The sequence below is a fragment of the Pleurodeles waltl genome, chromosome 5, assembly GCF_031143425.1.
Source record: "Pleurodeles waltl isolate 20211129_DDA chromosome 5, aPleWal1.hap1.20221129, whole genome shotgun sequence".
NCBI classification, from domain to species: Eukaryota; Metazoa; Chordata; class Amphibia; order Caudata; family Salamandridae; genus Pleurodeles; species Pleurodeles waltl.
The window spans coordinates 1,196,818,561-1,196,843,506 of NC_090444.1; the positions used below are offsets into that span (position 1 = coordinate 1,196,818,561).

Below are 24,946 nucleotides of genomic sequence, written 5' to 3' on the forward strand. Positions count from 1 at the left end.
TGAATTATACATGTTAATGTGTCATACCGTGTTACACTCCTACCTGAAGTTCTCATAGAGATATGATTAACATGACATGCAAATATCATAAAAGAACAAAAGCATGCACTTTAAGAATTGCACATGCAGCGCTCTGCAATGGCAGAAACGAGACTTGTGGCACTTTCTAGAACTCTTAAAGACAATTTGGAAGAAAGTTCCAACACGTCCATCAGTTTTGTAAGTGAAGTGATTAACTGACACAAGTCCTTACTTACTTATTTATAAACTGCTCAAGGCCTTGCTTCCGTTCTTCTATAAATGCATCATCGAATATTCCATCGTCCCCTCTAAAAGGAAGTTGCCGGAAAAAAGCCTTCCCAGGTAGAGGTGGCACCACCACCTAAATGAAACAAAAATTTTTACTTCGGTACAACACCTGCCCTTACACCTCCAGCTTTCTCATACCTACTGTTTTACCTACCAAAAGCACTGCCATTTTCAGTAAAAAATTATTGGCAATAGGTTGACCAAATACAAAGGGAGAGTTTGAGAGAACACTACTGTACACTGTAGAAAAACAAAAATCAGACAGACATGAAAAGGCTATATAGCTGCAGGATTTCTTTTACAGGGAGTTTCTGAGACTGTGGGCCAACTGAGATCAGCACTAACTTTCTATACCATTTCATGTAGAGCACACCACCTTCAAAAGACATTTCAGCCTCGCTGGGAGAACAGTTTCAAAGTTTGATAACTCTTTCAAACGGAGAAAATGTAATGGAGAAGAGGGGAACAGGTGGAACAATATCAGATGTAATTAAATGGGACTTGTAAGACCAGCGGGCAGGCCTTTAAAATCAAAGGGAACTCCAAGGCAGGGATCGTAAAGCAGTGCTCATGAGTTTGACTGCAAGGCTAATAAATTAGGAATCTCATATTCCTTTGTCCTCAACCTAATGCTTCAGGTGTTCCAAGGCATCATAAAGACATAGTACAGACTGAACTGAGATCCAGTACAGATTATCACTCTAACACGGTTTAGAAGGAACAGAGACCAAGTCATGCAACGACCTCATGGTGGCAACAGGAGCAACGGATGCCATAGTCACTAACTGTTCTATAGGGGGAAGATAACACTAGTCTAATGCTGCCATTCCAGCACTGCGTACTTTCTATGACGAGGTAAGTCTCTAGAGAAAATCTACTGAAGTCTGAATATGCTATAGATCAACTAATACTATGTGGAGCCTCAGAACTTTTAATAAAGGTTTTAGACAGGCTAGTGCTAATATTCTAGATTGGCTGTGGGGTGGTGAAGGTAGGGCCATGTTTAGATGAGTTTTGCTATGTGCCTCATGATTTTCTATTTGACGGGAGCAGAATTTCTGTTTCAGAAACATTCTGCAGAGAATTGATCACTCTATATGTAAAACAACAAGGTTGGAAAGGTCAGATTAGGCTAGGCAAACTAAAAATTGCAAGGGTTGTCTGCGCCAGTTTTGTGGCGGAGAATGGCAATGGCAAAACATTCAGTAGGGCTAAAAACTATAACTAGCTAAAGGGGCCTAAGGGTGTGAATTAATTATAACGGAGGAAGCACTGAAATTAAGTTATACATTTTATACATATTTACAACATGGTGGGAAGGAATCACCCTCTTCTCTCACGTTCAAGCAAGTGACATTTTGGCACAGTTTTGAGGTCTTTCAGAGAAGAAAAGGCCTGAATGTCTGGTGGTAGGGAGTTTCAATGGAAAGGTCTTAGAAAGCAGAAAGATTGACATCCTGGTGTGGTGCATGATGGAAGTAGCAAGAAGGTGGAGGTTAAGCTGACCTAGATTTCAAATGGGTGTGTATCTGACTAGTAAGTCAACAAAGTAGCTGTGACCAGACCATTTACTGCTTTGGAGACAAGTGTTAAGAACGTGTACATGGCATGGGATCTGGCCATGATTAAATGTGCTTGGTGGCAATACAATGGTTGTAACTGCTTTCTCTAGTGGAGAAAAGAAGCACTAGGGCAGCAGAGGGACTGGGAAACTAGGAATGAAAGAGGACAAGTTCATATATTTGAAAATCCAGAGGGAACTTGGACATGAACCTGGGGTTGGTGCGCGAAATGACCATGTCTTTTGCAAAACAATTGTATTGATATTTTATGGTGAATGCCTCCAGCTCGCCAACTCTCCTTGCTGCAGTGAATGCCAGCAACAGCCCTGTTTTTCATGAGCTGTATTTCCGAAGTGCCCTATGGACTAGCTCAAAAGGAGGCAGCATCAACTGACTAATCACTGTATTTAACTCTCGTGGCACAAGCAAATGTCTGAAGAAAGAGAAAGCCTGAAAAAAGGCCCTTAATAAAAATTGTTGGATGACCCTTTGGAAAAAACATGGGGATGCATTCTCAAAATCAACTCTGGCAGAAGAGTACTGGAGACTGTTCTGGGCCAGGTATAGCAAATCCAGCAGTACTTGATGGGGTTTTACTGATACAGATTTAAGCCCTTTATCCTTGTACCACACACAGAAGGGCTTTCTTTTCTGTGTTCTAAATCTCTGATGTAACACGTGCTCGTGCATGCACCAATATCTCCCTACAGTCAGCTGGGATATCCAGATGACCAAACGATCAAGTTGTGGAAGAGAACCTGTCCACTCTGTCTGGAAAGGAGTTTGGGATTTGGTACTGAACTGTACTAGTTGACATCACAGTCTCAACAGGTTGCTGTACCAGAACTGGCATAGCCATATTGAGGTACTCCGATTAAGAGCATTAGATACCTACCATCCTGGGAATAAGTGAAAAAATAGAAAAGCTTAAGTGAAAATGGTCAACCATTTAGAGAATGCATTGCTCTTGAATCCTGGTTGCCAGGACCTGCTGGTATAGTACTTGCATTTTTATTTCTGCAGATCGGCAAGTAGATCTAGAGTTGGATGACCACATTTCTTGAAAATTTGCTGCAGCTGAACCTGGGGACCTTCCACTCATGGGCGTCTCATTGGGCATGACTGAGTCTCCCTGGTTATTCTGGACTTTTGGCAGATATTCCACTGCAATATGCTCCTTGTTTGCTATGGCCAAGACCGACACGATTTGCCCCTCCTAGGAAAAAGAACAAGACCTTGTACCACCCTGTTTATCGATGCAGTACATTTAGGTCATTTTATCTGTCCTGATCAGCACAAATGGGCCTGCCAATGCACTAGGACTGCTTGTAAGCCTATTCTGATGCCCCACCAGTTATAAGGGGTCTCCACCACCTGGGAAACATCGTTCCATTGACATAGCCACTGTCCTAATTTGCCAATGGCTGGAATGGAAGGTCTTCATTGAAACTGCTTGGGAATCTTCATTACAGCAGAGCCTGTTTGAACCTTCATCATACTAGTTATAGATTTTTCCATGATCCAGTCGCATGTCTTCATTCCTCATCCAGCTCTAGCTGTTTAAGTCTCATCCACAATCTGCATAAAAGTACTAAACTGATGCATGCAGTAGCGATTAGTAGGTCCTGGTTTAGATGATCTCTTTGGAACTGAAGGTCTTAACCAATGCTTTAGGTTTAGTCACTTGCTCTGCTCTGAGCTGTCAAGCATTGCTCCTAAAAATTGCTGGTGTTTGCAAGATGGAAGGACATTTTTTTAAACTTTCATTGTTAGACCAAACTAATGGAAAGGCTGATGCAAGAGGATGTTAAGGAGTGTGCTTCTTAATGTGATGTAGACTTGATGAGCCAGTTGTAAAAATGACTTTAGTCTGAAAGGAAATACTTTGAATTTGTAGTGCTGTTATGCCATGGTGAATCAATGATATTGCCTATGGTTCTCGAGTGTATCGTAACATGGAAGTAAGCGTCCTGAAGATCTAGGGAGACAAGGAACTACAGTTCCTGAAGCACCACAAGGGCTTCCTTCAGGATAACCATTTAAATGGACTGATTTTTTTCAAACTTGTTCAGTTCTCATAGGTTTAGAACTGGTCTCCACTCCCATTTTCTTTGTGACAGGAAGACTTTGGAATAGAAGCCCAGACTCCATTGGGCTTTTGGCACCTTCTTCATTGCTCCTTACAGAATGAGCAGAAGAATTTCTTGTTGCAGTTCTCGCAAGTGCAGATGGTGCTCTTACTCAGGTGGATGACTGGCAGACTTATTAGAAATTCAAAAGTGTCTTGACCATACTATTTAGAGCACCCACCGGTCCGTGGTAACCTACTTACAAGTATGAGCAAAATAATAAACTCTTTAAACGACAGAATTTATTGAAGTGAGCTGGGCTTGATAAGTAGCAGGGATGGAGAGTCAGTGTTTGTAAGTCAGACTTCCTTTTGATTATCCTGGGAGTGTAACTGAACAGCGCCCTTCTTCCATGTCAGTTTGCGTCATCCCTGGTTTAGTTCCTGTTTGAGTAGTAGCCTTGTCATAGTTGGCTTGTCAGGGTGTGCCTTATCGTTATCCGTTTTTATGCAAGGCAAATTAAGTGGCTGTGCTACTAAACAAACACTGCTACACTGCTATTGGGTCTATAGCTATTTTTACACTGTTTAATGCTGGTACCTAGGATTCCCAGCCCGAAGAAGGAAAACAATTTTAGCATGTGTATATAGAAAAGATCTAATGCTGGAGAACAATTATTATCTTTTTGAATTAATTGCAAAGGTTGACTCAGGACAAAGCGATGCATGGTTTGACAGGGCACTGCAATTTCTAGAAAAGTAAGGCTGTGTGACAGCAGCTGAAACACAAACATTACAATGTTTTATTTTCGGTACCTTGCTTTCTCTTTCAAGTTCTCCTCTCAACCATTCAAAGTCACTGTATCTTCTTCGAACACATGATTCCTTTAATTTGAAAATAGGAAGGTTTGTCTGAAAAGGAGAAAATGTTTCATTTTAATATAAACAAAAAAAAAGTTTTTATACAAACTATTTTAGTGGCTTTCCAAACAAAATAAACATAAACAACAAAACTACTACCATCACACCAGTACATTTATTCGAATGGCCAATACAAGAGAATTCCAATTCATCATGTACATTCTCAAAGCAACAGAATCACATTCAAGGTTCCAGTCCCATTATGTTTCCCAGCAGTTTACAACGTTCACCTTTATTGTACGACCCCAAGATATGTCATCAATGCTCTCCACACCTTCTGGTGCTTACGTGGGCGCCCTCGGGCTTCATCAATCAGTTGTTTCAACACCCTACAAAAGTCTAATTCCACCTTCCAGCCTTCGATATTATGTGCCTCTGCCAACACCCATTGTTGTGAAATGATCATTTAGGACAAGACTAAATCCAGCCCCACGACTGACTTTCCATTCCAGTGTATGTTAATATCCTCTACTAAAAAATACTTTATCAGCCTATGCCGAAACAGCAAGTAGCGGTAGAGCTGTGAAGCAACAAGAACAAATTCTTCCTGAAAATCTGAAAAAGATTTCACAGGAATCACAGCGCCAACAAACCTAAAGCAGATATTCACAAGGGGTCCCACCTCTCAAATCTCCGCAAGGCAGTCACTTGAGTAAAAACAAGAAATCATTTTGAAGATGTGATAAACACGGGAACAAGTTAAAATAGCCAAACTAGTTTTTCCCCTGTGGATGAGCATTTTGTAATGAAGAGAGAGAAACAGAACAAATGAGAGAAAACGAGCTAGGGAGCCAGAGAGTGCCACAGGCAAGAGGAAAACTCACACCATGAGAACGTCCAGCTAAAGAAAGGGCGTATTTATGTGATTAGCTAGCAGAAAAGCAACACATCACTGTACGCGATGGGGACTGAAACAACTTGTGCACAACCTTTCACATTTAATTTAGGGTGCACGGCCCTCTTACTTCAGTTTGCCAACGCCAAAGTAACATACATTTGAGGCTTTCGTACTACCCTATTATATGTTGAAAATCTACAACACTGCAGTGAAAGCACTATTGCATGGGTTTGTAAAATCTAAAACTAGGTTTAATGCCAGATCTGGAAGCATATTCCTGACAAATTTCCTTTATTTAAAATAGTTCGCTTCAGGGTGCTAAGGCAGGCAAACACAGACATGCACAAATACTGTTTGCACATTAAACCGGGCGTACTGGCCTTGTAAAAAGTTGCTTAAAGATGCATTTGTTTAGGGCAAATAATGCAATTACAAAAATAATGTATCAAGATTACGCTGGTGTATGGTATGATGGTGCGTTTTCAAAAAACTGACTGCAGACGTGGATGTGCATTTTTGGAACAATGTGCCTGCTGACGCTTGGATCACTATGTTGGAGAGACGGCTGTAGGAATAATGTCCGAGCAAAGCGTGGGAGGCGTATCAGAAGCGTTATGATGATTTTAAAAGTTGCATTCACAGTGGCAGAGCTAGGTGGGTGTGCAAACCGGAGGAGTGTCAATGTTGTGCAGGAGGTTGAAAACGGAAGATATGGACTGGCACAGTAAACTGGGTCCTAATATTGGAACATGCAGTGCTATTAATAAAGGTTTAATTTCAAAGCTCTACTAAGGCTTTGGATGGAGGTGCATTTGCAGAGCTCCTCGTGATGCAGATTGGAGGTGTGCAGACAGTGATCTACCGTGGCCCAAGATGCGGGTGCCCAGAGGAGCTGTGCAAGGGTGAGGCTAGACTGGCATTGGCAGAGCTCTGTGCGGCTCACAGTGGACGTTACTGAAATGTGCGATGAAAGTACGTAAGCGTCAGTCTATAACCAAACTAGGCAGAGACCCACTACGTCACAAATGTCCCTTTTCAAACTTATAATATTTTAATAGAGGCAGAGAAATGATGGCGCTTTATGACCTGAGGAAGAAAGGGTCTGCTTGTGTACATGACACACTCAGACGACACCCAACAAGAGTATTGTGTCCCTTTCAGGAGACGGGTTTCCAAGGAGCCCTCCCAGAACTGTGCAGATAAACTCCATGTGGAACCTAAATAACATGTATATTATGTGTTCCTCTACTGCAGCAGCATTTTAACTAAAGAAAACAGTAACTGTAGAACGTAGTGGGGGAAAAGAACCAACCTCATTCGGTTAACTAAAATGCAATTTTTCTTACGAAATTCCTAAGCATAAGATCACTGGTGCTCTCTCCTATATCCCTTTACTGTAAAAATAATTTGGCTAGAAGAGTTCAAGCAATCTTGTAATTAGGTCAGAACGTTCTGCAAAGAATGAAGATTAAAAAACGTGGGTTGTTCAAAGCTTTGATGCAAGTGGGAAAAAGAGGGCGGAATGGGGATGTCACATGTACATTATTCAAGAAAACCTACACTTTACAAAGGGTCTTAGAATCAGGAGAGATGATGCTGCGTGTTCAGCTCATATGCAGTCAAACAAGCGGTCATCTTTAACAAAAAATGGTTCAAGTCAATTTATTAAAAAATAACCTAGAAAAACACTGAACCTGCTGAATGGCAATCCACCCTCAAAATAGTGGTTATCTTAAAAAGACTGCTTGATATAGCAAACTGCAAATATTGTTGAAGATGCTGATACTCAGCAGAGCATAGGACTAGAGCTTAGCCACAGCCGACATATGACACAAATACATTCCCTGTAAACAAACTCAAAACTTTGGTGTCTGTTATCTGTTTGTTAACCGTGTTTGCTCATTGCAGCATGTCATTGCAAAATTAACTAATGCCCTGATGCAGTGCTTTAAATGGGCCGGTACTGAGTACCGGCACTTTTTTATTTTGAGCGGGTACTCGGATACAGAGTACCTGCACTTCTATTTTTCAATTTCAAACACTGCCCCCGATGTTAAAATGTTAAATAAAAATACATTTACATAACATCTATTTTCGTTTCCTAAAGGTGCAAACACTTAAAGTATCATCTACTAATGTTTGTCAGGTGTTATTTTTTAATAAAATAATTTATTGCGTATTTATATGTTGCATTTGTTTTCCCTTAACATTTTTACTAAACATTAACACCTGGTAAATACTATAGAACACATCATACTTCGTGCAAGCATTTATCTAACTAAGCAAAAAGTATGTGTAGTGTTCTAATCTAGACAACTCCCAACTACAGACCTCGGGTGGGTCGCTTCCCCGACACTGCAGCTCCACCTGCCCAGGCCCCTGACACCTCTTGTAGGTCGTAGGTGTTCCTTTGCGCTTTCTCCTGTCCATCTCTTCTTTCTCTCCTCTCCATTTGGCTCTCCTCTGGTGAATTTCTCCCTCTACACTCTGCCATCGCGCTTTCCCCTCCTGTGAATCTCGTCCTTTTCTCTTTTCCATTGCCCTTTCCTCCCCTGTGTATCTCGTCCTTTTCTCTTTCCCATTGAGCTTTCTCCTCCTCTGTCTTTCGTCCTTTTCTCTTTCCCATTGAGCTTTCTCCTCCTCTGACTTTCGTCCTTTTCTCTTTCCCATTGAGCTTTCTCCTCCTCTGACTTTTCTATTTCTCTTGCCATTCTCGCCTTTCTCCAGTGAATTTCTTCTTTTTCTCCTTTTTTCACTTTTCCCGCCGCTGCCACCCGTGCGGCCCGCCCCCGCTCCCATTCGTCGTCCTCCCTCCCGCCTCCCAGCTGACCCCTCCTCCCCCTATGGCGGCCGCTGTGTGGCCGCGCCAAAGGCAAGCCCGTCTGCGCCTGGACCGCACCCAGCACCAGAACCCCTGGCCCCCAGCGCTCACAAAACCCCCAGCTCAGCTACGACGCCGCCTCCCTCCACGCACTCAACCCTGGACGAACTACCACCTGCCACCAAGCCAGGCCGAAACGCACCCATGGACCCTTCGCCTGTCACACATGCAAGCATACCTTCCACTGCGACTGCAATCCGTCCACCAGCCCACGTTCCAACAACCACCTCAAGTGCATCCTCACCAACGCACGCTCAGTCCACAAGCACGCCATCGAACTATGGGACCTCCTGGACTCTACCGCACCAGATGTCGCCTTCATCACTGAGACCTGGATGAACGCCTCATCGGCCCCCAAGATCGCCCTAGCCATCACTGACAGATACAAGATCACCAGGAAAGACCGCACCAACCAAATCGGAGGAGGAATCGCCATCATCTACAAGAGCTCCATCAACGTCACTACCTCCACCGAAGACACCCTCCTCGCCACTGAACACATGCACTTCCAGATCCACACCGACCCCAGTACGACCCTCAGAGGAACCCTCGTCTACAGGCCCCCTGGCCCACGCGCCCTATTCAGCGAATCCATCACAGACTTCATCTCCCCGCACGCCCTAGCCTCGCCAGACTACATCCTCCTCGGAGACCTGAACTTCCACCTGGAGAAGAACAACGACCCCAACACCACCACCCTGCTCGACAACCTCGCCAACCTCGGACTCAAGCAACTGGTGAACACCCCCACCCACACTGCTGGACACACGCTCAACCACATCTTCTCCGCCAGCAACCACGTATCCTTCAGCCACTCCTCCGAGATACACTGGACCGACCACAGATGTGTCCACTTCACCTTCAGACGCAAGACCCACCACCTTCGCACACAACCTATCTCCCGCAGACCCTGGAACAAAACCTCCACAGAACAGCTACTCTCCACTCTCAACCATAACCAACCTGCCATCACCTCCGACGCCAACAACGCAGCCCTCAAATACACAAAGTGGATCACCAACTGCGCTGATAACCTCGCCCCCCTCAGACGCCTCCCAAGACAAACCAGCATCAGGAAACCTCCTTGGTTCACAGACGCCCTCAAAGAATCCAAGAAAACCTGCCGTACCCTTGAAAAAACCTGGCGCAAAGAACATACCGCAGAAAATAGGTCAGCCCTCAAAACCGCCACCCGGGAACACCACCAGCTGATCCGCTCCACCAAAAGAGCATCCTTCAAAGAGAGACTGGACAAGAACACTCACAACAGCAAAGAACTCTTCAACATCGTCAAAGAGCTCTGCAATCCCAACGCCAGCTCCAACTCCATCACGCCCTCACAAGAACTCTGCAACTCCCTCGCTACCTTCTTCCATCGAAAGATCACTGACCTACACAACAGCTTCGGACCACAGACCTCGCCGACCACCACGGAACTCGCAGCCCCAACCATCACCCTCAACGCCTGAACACCCATCAGCGCCGAAGAGACTAGAACAACCATGAACACCATCCACTCCGGCGCCACCTCGGACCCGTGCCCACATTACATCTTCAACAAAGCCGACACCAGCATCGCCGCCAATCTCCAGAGCATCATCAACAGCTCGTTTGCATCTGCCACCTTCCCCGAGAGCTGGAAACACGCGGAAGTCAACGCTCTCCTGAAGAAACCTACGGCGGACCCCAACGACCTGAAGAACTTCCGCCCCATCTCACTCCTCCCCTTCCCGGCCAAGGTCATCGAGAAGGCCGTCAACAAGCAACTGACCAACTTCCTCGAAGACAACAACCTGCTCGACCCCTCCCAGTCCGGCTTTAGGGCCAACCACAGCACGGAAACCGCCCTCATCGCAGTCACCGACGACATCCGAACCCTACTAGACAACGAAGAAACAACCGCCCTCATCCTCCTCGACCTCTCGGCTGCCTTCGACACCGTCTGCCACCGCACCCTAATAACCCACCTCCGCTCCACCGGTATTCAAGGACAGGCCCTGGACTGGATCATCTCTTTTCTCTCGGACCGATCCCAAAGAGTCTACCTCCCGCCCTTCCACTTGGAACCCACCGAGATCATCTGCGGCATCCCACAAGGCTCCTCGCTCAGCCCTACTCTCTTCAATGTCTACATGAGCCCCCTCGCCGACATCGCTCGCAAACACAATATCAACATCTCCTACGCCGACGACACCCAGCTGATTCTCTCCCTCACTAAAGACCCAGCCACCGCCAAAGCCAACCTGCAGGATGGAATGAAAGACGTCGCAGAATGGATGAAGCTCAGCCGCCTGAAGCTGAGCTCAGACAAGACGAAGTCCTCATCCTCGGAAACTCCCCGTCCACCTGGGACGACTCCTGGTGGCCCACGGCCCTGGGCACCGCACCGACCCCTTCAGACCACGCACACAACCTCCGATTCATCCTGGACCCCCTTCTCACCATGACCAAGCAAGTCAACGCCGTCTCGTCCTCTTGCTTCCACACACTTCGCATGCTACGAAAGATCTTCCGCTGGATCCCTGCCGACACCAGAAAAACTGTGACCCACGCCCTCGTCACAAGTTGCCTGAACTACAGAAACACCCTATACGCAGGAACCACCGCAAAACTTCAGAAACGTCTTCAGCGCATACAAAACGCCTCTGCACGCCTCATCCTCAACGTACCCCGTCACAGCCACATCTCCGCCCACCTGAATCACCTGCACTGGCTACCCGTCTACAAAAGGATCACCTTCAGGCTCCTCACCCACGCACACAAAGCCCTTCACAACAAGGGCCCCGAATACCTCAACAGTCGCCTCGCCTTCTACACGCCCACCCGTCAACTTCGCTCTACCAGCCTCGCTCTTGCCGCCGTCCCTCGCATCCGCCGAACCAACTCTGGAGGGAAATCCTTCTCCCACCTGGCAGCCAAGATGTGGAATTCCTTCCCTGCCCACCTCAGGACTACCCAGGACCACCTCGCCTTCCGGAAGCGTCTCAAAACCTGGCTCTTCGAGCAGCAGTGACCCCCCAGCGCCTTGAGACCCTCAAGGGTGAGTATTGCGCTCTATAAATACCATGATTTATTGATTGATTGATGTGACATATGTATTGTGAAGTCCCCATGTTCTATTAGAATGTGGAAGAGTTGGTGGTCGCCTGATAACGAGCTCCTTCGCTGCAGTCTGTTATGTACTAATAAGCTCAAGATTTCTACATACATCGCGTGGGAGATTTTACTAGAAGTATACTGGCAACGAGCTTCTCACAGAGACTGCAGTTTTTGAACCCACGCTAGTGCATGCTATACACACACTGACCATCTTTTGTGGATGCTGTTACAAAGTTAAGCAGAGGCAGGAAGACATTGTATCAATCATTCAATTCATCACTGCTCAGGAAGACCGTTGGGCTGTATCCTGAGTCAAGGTGAAATTTCATTACATGCAAACTCTCCTGACGATACAATGGGAGGAACCATGACAAAAGTAGCAGCTCCATTGTTTGTTAATAGGGATTTTGTTATTTCAGAATCCTTGTCTGAAGGTGGGTTTTTTCTTGTGTTGTGCTTCTCAATCCACATACAGGCAAGGTCCAGTTTATGTATATTTTCATTATACTGACAAGTACCATCGCAACAGTCAAGTTCAAGAGTATTTAAACATCAGTTTTACTGTTTATCCATGACACTTCAAAAATAAACACACAGGATATAAAACATAGGGTGGCTTAAAAAGTTCCTACAGACCCTGTCACTTCATTTCCGTCGTGCATACCAGTGACGTGCACACCTGCCTAAGTGTAATTGGAACATTTTATAATATATGTACATTGATGATATGCACACAAGATACGGTAACAAGTACATTTCAAACTATACATGAAGAATGCACGTTAATCTGAATTTCTGTAAAACAGCATATTCCCTATTGAGTGCATACAGTAACCCATAAATCGGTGATATGCACACCAGTTATTATGGGGTTCCAACACATAGAAATTATTCAGTGAAACACACACAGTAAACTGTGGATATTTCACAGTACTTATTCTAAAACCATCAGTATTAGTATATTATCTCTCATTTATTAGTACACTGTTTTAATAGTTTTTTGTTAGTATTCTCTATTGTTGAAAATGCAGTATGTACCAGCTCCACCACAGTTTTTGGAAACTCCAGGTAACCCACCTATTTCATGGAGGAATTGATATAATGTATTTGAAATGTATTTGGGGGCTATTGGAGAATTACGTTTTTGTCCAGAGAGAAAAAAGATATTATTAGTACATTTGTTAGGCTTTGAAGAGAGGCCCGTATTTAAACATCTTCCACCACTAGTACTTAATGAAGGTGAAGAGGCTGATGAGTATGAAGAAACAGACAAAAAATTAATGTTGCGGTTTGATGTTAAACCCAGGCTTGTTGCAATCACACACAAGTTTTTTTACAAGGGAACAGAGTGGTGAAGATGTTGACATATACTTCAGTACTCAGGAAATTGGTTGCAGATTGCCAGTTTGATATGCTTACTGATCAATTAGTCAGAGATCAGTATACTTCCAAGTGCACGTCTAAGTCTAGTCAACAAAAACGTCTTTCGATGGGAAATCCTTCTCTTAAAGAGACCATAAGAACAGCTAAAAGCATTGAGACCTCAAAACTTTCTGCAAAATAATTAGAGAACAACTCACCTGAAACCATAAATGTTGTAAAATCTAAGCAAGACAAGTCCATTAAAGTGACACGTGGCAACAGTGGTTAATTTGTTCAAACAGACACACATATGTTTTAGGTGTGGGAATCCCAGCCACTATAGAAGTAACAAACCATGTCCGGCTAAGATTGTGAGGTGCAGAATATGTGACAAAATTGGCCATTTTGATAAGAACTGCCAAAGTGGTAGACACAGTGGTTCTCAACTCAAAAATGATAATTCAAATACTAAAATGGCTGGTGTTGCAAATGTTTCTGAGGCTGAATGTGTGGAAATGAATAAGATTCAAGATGACATTAGAGATATGGTTATTACTGATAGTTCAGTGGTAAGTGGCGATCCTGCTATGTGTTTATATCCCTATGTTGATATAGGCATTGGTGACAAATGTATTAAGTTATTGGTGGATTCCGGAGGTAGGATCACGATGATTACTGAAGAACTGTTTAGGGAAATATGGGGAAATAAATGCCTAGAACCACCAAATAGATCTCCAGTTCCATACAAAGGTTGCCAAATAGAACATGCTGGATTTGTTGAGGTCATACTAGAACTGAAAGGCAGGTAAATCCTTGGGAAAGTCTATGTTGTGAATAGTGTATTTTGGGATAGTTTCATCAAGGGTTGTTCAAAATGGTTGTAAGACCAGGCACTTAGGATCAAGTGTGTGTAGTTGGAAAAAATGATTTGACTGAAGAGTCAGTGAAAACATTTCCATCTGTATTTTCTAAAGAATTAGACACCATTAAGGGATTCACACACCAAATCAAAATTAAAGAAGGAGCTATACCAGCCAAACATCAATTATGTAGTGTGCCTTTCAGCTTGAGAGAGAAACTGGAGAAAGAACTTACTAAGCTGTGTGATGAGGGAATCCTAGAACCTGCTGAGTCCTCTTTATGGCTGTCGCCTTTGGTTGTTCCACAAAACAAAAATTGTGATTTAAGGGTATGTGTGGACCTTTGTAGTCTCAATAAACATATTTGGATAGAGTCTCAACCACTTTTGAAGATCTCTGGACTATTAACACTCATAGGTGTTTCAAAATGGTTTTCAAAATGAGATTTGGAACAGCCTGTCATCAGGTTGTGTTAGATCCCTCTTCCAGACATTTCACAGCATTCGTATCACCACTTTGCACCTTTTAATACTGCAGCATGCTATTTGGCTTAGCACTGGCTGCTGCCGTTTTCCAGAGAGTAATGTTTCAGATGCTCAGGAAGGTGAAAGGAGTGGTCATTTTTCAGGATGATGTATTGATTTACGGAGCCACTAGAGATGAGAATGACAACATTTTGAATGAAGTACTAAACATTATGCAAGAAAAAGGTATGGTGTTGAAGGTTGAAAAATGTACATTTCTTAGGGATAAGGTGGAATACTTAGGGCATGTTGTATCTGAACAAGGAATTGAACCATGAAGCGGATTAGGCAAAGCTATTGTTGATGCTTCGCCGTCGATTTACAAAACAGGCCTTAAATCGTTTATTGGATTGTGTGAATTTTATTCACAATTTCTACCCGATTATGCTTCTAAAGTCAAACCATTAACTAAATTTGTTAAGGAAAAACACTACATTTGAGTGGGGCAAAACCTGTCAGGAAATGTTTGATTGAATTAAATCTCAATTAGCTGGTTCAAGGATTTTGAAACAATTTGACCCAGAATTACTATGCACGATCACAGTTGATGCTAGCACTTTTGGGTTAGAAGCCATTCTTACCCAAGTGAAAGATGGGGTGAAACACACATTAGGGTATGCCTCAAGAGTATTGAGAGGGGCAGGAATAAATTTTTCTGTAATTTAAAAGGATCTGTTAGCCCATTGGTGAGCTATCAGGAAATTACAACCCTACGTATGGAGCAACAAGTTTACTCTACATACTGATCACAGACCTTTAGTTTCCATGTTATCAGGAGAGAAGATCAAGGATCATACCTCCAGCATTTCAGTATGATTTTGAGATTTAGTATCTTCCTGGTAAGAGGAATATCAGAGCAGACTACTTCGTCAAGGTTTCCTGTGGAAGAAGTTGATACAGATATGTGTGATGAAAATGAGCATGACAAATGTTTTACAGCAGCCATCGATATTGAGGATGTGCGCAATTAGTGAAAGTGAATGGAAGGAAGAAGTTAACAAATAGGTGGCTATGGTTCAGATAATGGATTTTGTGAAGAAGGGGTGGTCTAAAGTAAGAAATGTGCCGTTCCAATTTCAGAAGTATGTGACATTGTCCTCTAAATTATCTGTAGAAAATGGTATTTTAATGTGAAGTTGAAAATTGGTAGCCCACCCTGATTGTTTACTTGAAAAAATTATATGTGGGGCACATGAGGGACATTTAGGTAAAACCCTTACCAAGCACAGGATTAGATAAACATTTTGGAGGCCCAGTATAGACAAACACATTGTTGAACATATTGGGGATTGTGCATTGTGCAGTGGATGTGACAATAGTTTCAAGACTAAGAGACCTCCTTTACAGCCTATTGAGTTGCCCTCCAAACTATGGGAGAAAGTAGGTGTTGATTTTGTTGGTTCCCTCAATGCTCTCCCATCATCCTCTAGATTTGCAATAGTGCTAATGGAGTACTACTCAAAATAGCCTGAGATTCGGTTCATAGGTGACCCAACGTCCAAAAATGTCATAGATTTTTTTTAAAGATGTATTTTTATGAGAAGACTTCCTATCTTTTCTTGTGTATGATAATGGAGTACAATTTGTGAGGGACGAACCTAAAAAGATTCCTAAACCAGGGTGATATCTAATACTTAAAGAGTTCACTTTACCACCCAGAAACGAACGTGTTAGTAGAGCATGTGAACCATGTCCTGGGAAATTGTGTTCAATGGGCAATTGCTGGTAAGTGTATCCTTCAAAATGCAATACGATCTGTGGTGTGGTTCTACTGCACAACCTCACACTCGTCCACTAAGGTCTCCCCTTTTGAACTTTTGAGAGGTGGGAAACCTTCAATCAAAGTATATCTGGGGTGAATGTCAAAGTGGGTAGGACAGGTCTGTAAGACAGAATGTTGAAATGGTTCAAGACAATCAATAGAAGTACTTTGATTCCAGAAAGCGTATTTGTTCCCAGTTCTTCAAAGTGGGGGATAAAATATGCATCAAAATTCCAGGTCATACAAAGAAAGGTCATACGAAATATACTTATCCCCTGGTTATTAACAAAGTCTGTGGGAATGCTGTCAGAGTTAATACGCAGAATTGGTGGAATGTAGGAAAAGTGGTAAAAGCCAATAGTAACAATGCTTTTACTAATAATTTTAAAGGTGGTCCAAGTGGAAGTGGTGAGAGTAGTCAGTTGACTAGTTCTAGATCTACAAAAGAACTTAAGGTGAATAATCTTACAACTAAATCTAGAATGCTGCCAGAAGTTGTAGGTCGTATAAGTGTTCATCAGAGGAGAATGCTTTCCATACCATATATGTACCAATTAGGTATTTTTAATGCTTTCTATATCATATATGTACCAAGTAGGTATTTCTCTTGTTGAATATTAACACCATGTGATTTTTGTGTGATTAGGTTCATATATGTTTGCCAAGATGTTTTTTTCGTGTTCTCATTTGTATATAGCTGCCTATGATTAAGTATGTTTGTTTATTCATTATCAGTTTAATTTAATCTCTGAAGCGTTTTTGTAATTTACCTATGTGCTATATGTTAAAGCTATGCTAATGGTTCCCAATTGCTATTCTTCTTATTTAATATTATAAGACAATTATGTTACTTTTTGTTAGAGAGGAAAAGGATAATGTAGTGTTCTAGACAACTCTAAACTACAGATTATACAGTGCTATTGATTTCACATCATATGTATTGTGAGATCACCATGTTCTATTAGAATGCGGACTAGGGTTTGAATAGTAACAGTGTGGGGGACAGATAGTTGGTTGTCGCCTGATAACGAGCTCCTACGGTCTCTGTTATGTACTAATAAACTCAAGATTTCTTCATATATTGCATGAGAGATTTTACTACACTATGCTTTTAGTGGGAGAAGCTTTCCTTCAAACATAGCTTCTCCATTCAGCAAATAGTCTGCTGCTGCTTCAAAACAATGTTCTTCGTGCAATGCAACACAGTCATGATCTAGGAGCTGGAGTAATAACATCCAATGACCAATAACACAGTGATTAGAAAGAGATACTCCTCGGAGCTTCTCTAACACGTGTTTGACACGGTCTCAAAGCAATGGGTTAAGAGGAGGGGACAAGCACTCCAGTGACTGAAGGGGGCAGTCTCTAAGCCCAGTCTCGGTATATTGTATACAAATGGTAATAAAGACAGTAAAAGTTGTCAAGTCATACCTAAAAATAATAGTGTTTTTCTGCCAAATCAATAGCTGTGGATGGAGGGTGTGACAGAAAATACAAAGCCCAATGCATGTACACAGAAGGATTTTTATGTTTTCAGAAATATGCAGCATCCAAACCTAGCAACAACTGCTGCGCAGAGAGCAAATAAAGCAATGTAGAAAAGTCCAATCTAATGTCAGACTGCTCCACGAAAGTAGTATGGCCAGTTTTCAGAAAAGGAGGTCTTCCTTAAACTCTTGCAGCAGCCTAGTAAGAGACCACAGCTGTAATGGGTCTCTGACAATGCTCACTTTTATCATGCATGGTACAAGTCAATAAGCCTTTTGAAAAACTCAGAGATACCGATCAAACAGTTAATGTAGCAACTTCAATATATAGATTCTGAACTTTAACAGTTAGTTGTAATTACTAAACAGGCTCAAAACATGGAAAACACACGAATTGTTTTGAAAGACTTGGCACAATATCACGGGGTTACGGTGTGTGCAGCTAGTCTGTCTTTACATGCCCTGTAAACCTCAGCCCTGGTTTGGAATAGAAGACAAATGAAAAACCCTGGCCCTGCTGATGAGAGTAGGTGTTTGTAATCCGAAGAGACTATGGATAATGAGTATTGGGTTGCTACAGTGATGAGCGTGATCTTACTCTTGTGAATGACTATTATATGCCACCTACGAGACCACATTCCAAAGATCACAATTAGTTTAAAGCTTGCATGCTGAAATACAATTTTTTCGGCTTTACAACTAGGATGTAAGGAGATGTGCTTACTGAATATGTAGCGCATCTAGAAGCACTTTAAAACTGTGACTAAAGGTCCGCCTACGGTACATAACAAGCATACAATATATTAAAGAGAGTATTTAGGACATGTAAGCAACACTCCTACGGATAATATATTGGAGTGGGAGCCTCATTAACACGAAGTTCGTGTCTTCCCGCTTTATGCAATTTTTCCTTTTCCTTAGCGTCACTTAAATTACTTTCCATTCTAGGCTTGCCCTTCTTTGGAAACAACTCTGGGTTTTTTCTAGTCAGCCAGGTGACGCCAGACGCCAGTCAGTGCAGCGGTGCTGTGAGTAGCACGGAGCAGGCTCCATGCTCCATTCCTCTCCCAGGACGGCACTGAGGTCACTTACTGGACACTGGATGCATTGCATTACACTGTACATATGAATTGGCCATTGGTTATCACTGTGCACTGGATGCAAATTAGAGGCAAAAGCTGTAAGAGTGGGAGTGGCAGTGCGTGGCAGGCCGCGGTTTTAGTAACTTTGATGTTTTGTGGCTTTGCCTCTGGCAGTATCCCACCCCCAGATATGATACTTTGAGACTTTGAAAGAGACTTGTATGAGACTTGCAAGTGGGCCCTAAGGAGGAGAGGCCCTCGACAAAATTTCGCCAATAACGCCTAAACCATTTTCTATTGGCATCATTCTCTGGCTCATCTGGTCTTAGTTTCAACCTTGGTAGATGCAGAGTTCTTGTTGGAGCACCTAAGGTGCCTGAAGAGGGTCAAGGAAAACCAAAGAGCAAATAGGGGGCAAATAGGGGAGCAGTGGTTTAGTGTCTGCTGCATTGTGGTTGAGCCCTGTTATGCGGAAGCAGCCTTCCTAAGTCAGAGGGCGGCGCACTGCCCATGGTTGCTTACCCTCCCCCCCCTGTTTTCCCATTACCCTTTATATCCTTATACCCTGACCAGGGGGTCCTGCCCACATCTTTCTGGTGCGCTGCCCAGGCACGTGGCAAGAAATCCTCAGGGCTGACCCAGAGGATGCTTAAGTATTGCTTAAATGATGCACAGGTGATCGTGGCAATTGCTGTTGGATCCATTCATCCTTTCTTGAGCAACAGAAAAATGACAGAGAGGAAATCACGATCTGGCCATTTAATTGGTGACTCCAATTATCCATTGAGATAAAAAAAAAAAAAAAATTGTCGTAGACATTAACAACTGTCTTATTTGAAGTCTTATCCTCACAATATGAGTTTCTTATACTCAAATACCAAAGAGGGAGAAGGAATGACGAAGCGCATGGAAAGAGGCTGAGCTGTTGCACTTGTTTTGGACTCTCTTCCTTCACAAAGTCTTGATATGGGTGAGGGAATTCAAACCGCTCACAATTGTCCAGCAATGTTGAATTCTGACCAACAGTGCATCTATTTGCTTGTCATTCCACTTGATAAATACTTGCCCTGAATTCATCCCCGAAACTGGCTTGCTACAGAAACTAGAACTCGCTTAAAGAGGGGGCTCGGTGGAATCATCAGTTTGTTTGCATGATCAAGAAGCTTATCCAGATCTTTGAAATTGGCTGGCTGGGGAAGCTCGTTTGAAGCCCATGCCGAGAGCCCACTTATGTCTGAATACTACACCTTGCCTAATGTTGTCATCATAAAATGACAAAAATGTACAGAGGGAAGCATGCCTGAAATCACTTACCATTCTGGAGGGGGCAAATTGGGTCAGGCTTCGCAGTGTCTACCCAGCAGTCCCTCTCTGCCAACACTATATTGTAGTACTCTCTCTTTAGGGTATTCCTAGGTTTTGGTGAATTCTTCATATGCATTGAAACCTATGAATTCCATGAATGCACTAAATTGTGATTCCAAGGTGTTTGAAGGTCCACATGAAATCGTACAGCAGTCTGACAAAAATGGGTCTGGTGACGGGAAGGTTTCATCTGAAATTATGTTCAGCATTGAGGAAGTTTTGTCATCTATTTTATCCCTCCTAGAAAGATCTGTCTCCAGTCTTGATCATGTGCTGGATGTGTTGTCCTCTATACTTTTAGGGGTTCAACACGTTACTACCTCAGGTGGGAGCAATATGAAAGGCCAAAGGGCAAAAGAGTTGAACGTGCAGGCTATTCAAATTAGTAGCACTTGTAGCGTGGAGTATAATGGGGGTGTTGAACAAATAGGGCACGCAAGTGGGTAACCCCGGCGAAGGGGGTGGGGGAGTTATTTCTTCCTAAAGAAGTTAGTGGAGTAACAACTAAAAATCAAGACTACAATATTGTGCATTTGTTAGAATATATTTTTCAGGGGCATAATAAGGAAGAACTAATGGAGCAGCAGATGGAAACAGTAGCCCCCTGTGGTGGTGTTCAATCCCCTACCCTTCCATTGATGCTGCCCCTACACCATCTTCTGCTAACGGGACTACCCTGGAGGAACTGATTCATCCAGCGGAGACCAGAGTAAAATCGCTAAAGGGAAAAAGAAAAAAGAAATGGCACATCATGAAATGTATGTCAAGGAACGTTAAAGTTTGCAGGTTTTCCAATTGAGCCTAAACCTTTGGAGTCTCTTGGAAACCCAGACTGGTTAAACAACACCTTCTCCAACTCGAGCTCTGTGCCCTGTGGACTAGGAATCCCTGTGTAGCCTGTATCCAGTACTGGCCTAGAAGGACCTGGTATAAATATTTCCCGCTAGGAATTGGGGTCTGTATTCTCTAAAGGGGAGCCTGCCACTGAGATTAAAGAAGTCATAAATAAGTCATTGAAAGCTTATGAGAGTGGGGTGGTTGGTGGCAATGAATGCCCTTGTGCCAGTATAACTTGCAGGACCTCCTCAGCAGCAAGAGAGGATTTAGTGTTGCAAGCTCAGATAGGTTTTCAGGGGGTTTTGCCCAACTGAAGCAATCAAATGGCCACTAGACCTCTCAATAGTGAGGCACAACCTTTTTTTCCACAATTCCCAAAGTCCTCCGCTGGTCATGAGTCAATAGTTAATACATCTATGGGGGGTGAGGAAGGTTTTAGTCCAAGTTCTAACGTGTTGAATTTTGTATCTCTGTCTGATGGGGAATTTGGTCCTAGGAACAGACAATTCATTTTGCACTTGCTGTGGGAAATTGAGGCTCTGCGATTGATTACAACTAATGATATTGATATAATGCGCTTTAATTCATCTGCTACTCTCCTGTGTTCAAGGGTAACATTCTACTCTAGGATCGTGGTATCACTGATCTCTATAAAATGCTGGTCACTTTGGAAGAGAGATATTGGGTGTTATCTGTTTTGAATTGCGTAGAGTTAAAATATGATCACTCCATGCGGAAGTATCAGAATGTAGTTCAGGATGTACGATTTATGGGATCTCTTAGCTTGAAAGATGTAACCATCTCTTTAGGGAACAACACAGACAGGAGAGTAATAAGCACTGTGGGAAAGGAGACTTAGTGCCAGGACCCCTTGTAGGATAGATGAGTCCTCCTCTTGGAACTGGGTAGCCTGCTCATTGAAAGAAGATAGAATGAATGCTAAGCTCCCGGTATTAGAGAACTAGCCCACTGGGAAAATTAGACTCCTGGAAAATGGCAGGCTTAAGGTATTCTAATGTAGTGTTGAATTTTATAGCGCCTTATGCAGTCAATTATATATTTGCAGGAAACCGGTTTGTACTGATTTTACAGTTGAGAAGTACTTTGTGTACTTCTGTGGAGCAACTCCTTCCGCTAAAGGTCATGCAATTGGGGGAATTGCAATTTAGCTTCAAAACAATTTTAACTGGAATCCAAAGGTATTCTTTGCACCCCTCTAATCTATGCCTTTGTTTAAAGTTGCAAGTTACTAATGGAGTGGTGGGTTGTCATCCTTTTTGCTTGCAAATGTCTGCATTCCCCCTGGTAAGGCAAAAAATTAGTTTGTAAACTCTATGCCTTCCTTTGTGTTCAACATAAGCAATATGGAGGAATGTCCTTTAATAATAATTGTTGGTGATTTGAATGCTAAGGTTTCTAACTCAGCATGTACGACTTTTAGGGATTCTGAAATGGGCGAGGCCTGGGGTACTCTTGATGCGGTCTTTCCAGAAAAGATTAAATCGATAGGAGGGGAATTTGTTTTGTTTGGTTGTTTTAAAAGCTTGAGATCCAGCAAATTTGTCTTTTTTTAGATCGTCAGGGCCCTGAGGATTTCCCAGCTTCTTTCATGTTTTATTATTCTAGAGTCCTTAACTGATTATATGGTGGTGTCCTGTTAAGTTTTTAATGCTAGCACTGAAATGCATTTTGTGCGGACTGATTTGAGTGATCATGGTATCCTCACTGCGTCTGTTGACTTAAATTTCATGGCTCTTGATGACTGGAATCTAAAGCAAATTTCTGTAGAAAATAATAAAGCTAATGGGCGCACTTTTTGGTCTTATGCTAAACTGAAGCTCCTAGGCCAGAATCTGGAATCCACATGTTCACTTCAACCGGTCTTCTCTTCTTGTAATCCGATCTCCTGGTTTCAAGAACAGATGGCACTCTTTCAAACTCTGAGGGTAAATAAAGTGTTAATCACCTTAAGCCTGATCTGAGGTCAGGCTGTTAAAAAGGTAAATCAAAAAATAAATTGTCTTGTGAAGGAAGAACTTAAAGCTTGCCCAGACCTGTAGACAAAGATTAATTACCTTAAGCGGGTCACAACGAGACTAAAGGCAGCGTTGCGTAGAAGGAAGGAAAACAAGAAGTGGATTAGCTCAAGGGAAGCAGCAGTCTCATGTAATTCTCATAAATATGGGGCTTTTATAGCTAGATACTATGTCTCTAGAGTTATGACTCAGGCTATATCGATTTCAGGAGACGCCTGACGCCTGGGTGTCATATATCTCAGATTTGTATGTAAGTAATTCAAGTGTTTGTGATCATCCTGTTTTTAGAATTAAAACAGAAACTCTGGAGTTATTCAGCCCACCTACCCGAAAGAAGATTGAAGGATACATTTAAGGGGCTCGTACTTCAGTAGCTATGGGTCCTGATAAAATCTGGATAGTTCCAACAGATGGCTTTATGGGCTTCATTCCCATGTCCTCTATTTCAGCATTGTTATCTGTCGACGATATTCCAGCCACCTGGAATATACCCTTATATAAAACAGGTTCAAGGTCCTCTCTGGCCAGTTACAGACAAATTGCTCTTTTGGGTGTGACTGGTAAATTATTTTACCCTTTTATAAAACAGGTTCAAAGTCCTCTCTGGCCAGTTACAGACAAATTGCTCTTTTGGGTGTGACTGGTAAATTATTTGCTAAAAGTCTGCTTTCTCATCTCTAAGACTGGGCATTTGGGAATAACCTTAATCCATCTGAACAGGTGAGCTTTCAAAAGAATTGCGGAATCCTTTATAATATTACTGCTCTTCAGACACCGATAGAAAAGTACCCCAAGAGTAGAGGTATGTCACTGTATTCTGCCTTTATTGATTTTTCCACAGCGTTTGATGGCGTAGACCGGGCGACACTGCAGAGAAAATTATCTGCGCTAGGAATCCTGGCTCACCTTCTTAAGCTAATTTTTGCTTTGCACTCTTCGAATAGGGATAGGGGGGTTATCCAGGAGAGTGGCTTAAAGCAGAGGTGCTTGTTAGCACTGCTGCTTTTCCCCCCTCTATACTCATGATCTGCCTAGTGCAGTTGATTCTATAGAGATCCTCCTACACTTGGGCTGATGCGAGTTGGCTACCTCCTTTACGCGGACGATGTTATCTTGTTGGATCTAACATCAATGGGTCTTCAAAGACGGCTTGTGGTTTTGAAAAATACACTAAGGAGCATTTTCTAAAGATAAATATTGCTAAGAGCAAAGTTATGGTTTTTAAAACTGGGAGAGTGAGACTAGAGAAAAAGTTAAGTAGACTTTGGCAAATTCTGGGATAAAAACAGTGCAGTTTTACACTTATCTTGGTAGAATTGTTTCTAGTAACTGTTGTAGTATTGCTCGTAGGAATGAATCACTGCAGAAGTAAAGAGCTGGCTCAGGCCTCTGCCATTCAAAGGCTGTATAAATACTGTGGGCAGGGGCACTTTTTGTCGTGCCGCGCGGTGCGGCGCGAGCCGAGAGCTCGACTCAAGCCTGGCGTTCGGCTCGGGCCGCACACCGCGTCTTGAAGACGTGGCGCGCCCCCAGCCTCTCCTGCGCTTATCGAGGCCCCAGACATAGCATGGGGCCTCGTTCTACTTTCTGCTCTCCACTATGCTGGGGTCTATGACCCCTCTTACCTGTCTTTTCGTTTCTTTTTTCTTTTTTCTTTTTCTTCTTTCCTGCAGTCTTTTGTTGTGCCTTTCTTTATGTCTTTTCCCCCTTCCCAGATTCCTGTTCTTTCCCAGCATTCCTTGTTCCCTATTCTCTATGGTTCCTGTTCTATTCTGTTCTATGTGTTGTTTCCCTGTCTAAGATGGTGTCCTTTTACTTCCTGTGGGTCACTTCCTGTTTTTTAGTATATAAGGGCTGTGTTTTCTTCTTTCTTTGCGCTGCAACACTTTCTGCTCAGTTAGTGTCTTCGCTCCTGATTTCCTCACCTTTTGGTTTTGGATTTCAGCATTCTGT

The 24,946-nt window shown here is 43.0% G+C and overlaps 1 protein-coding gene across 1 annotated transcript in view; it reads right to left on the minus strand.

The window, feature by feature from the left end:
• SNX3 (sorting nexin 3) overlaps positions 1-24,946 on the minus strand; it is a 207,564-nt gene that overhangs the window by 44,050 nt on the left and 138,568 nt on the right. The window contains exons 2-3 of the mRNA XM_069235451.1: positions 4,756-4,851; positions 258-382 (exon numbers count right to left, since the gene is read on the minus strand). Of these exons, the coding sequence (XP_069091552.1) occupies positions 258-382; positions 4,756-4,851 (221 nt within the window). The remainder of the gene's footprint in view (positions 1-257; positions 383-4,755; positions 4,852-24,946) is intronic.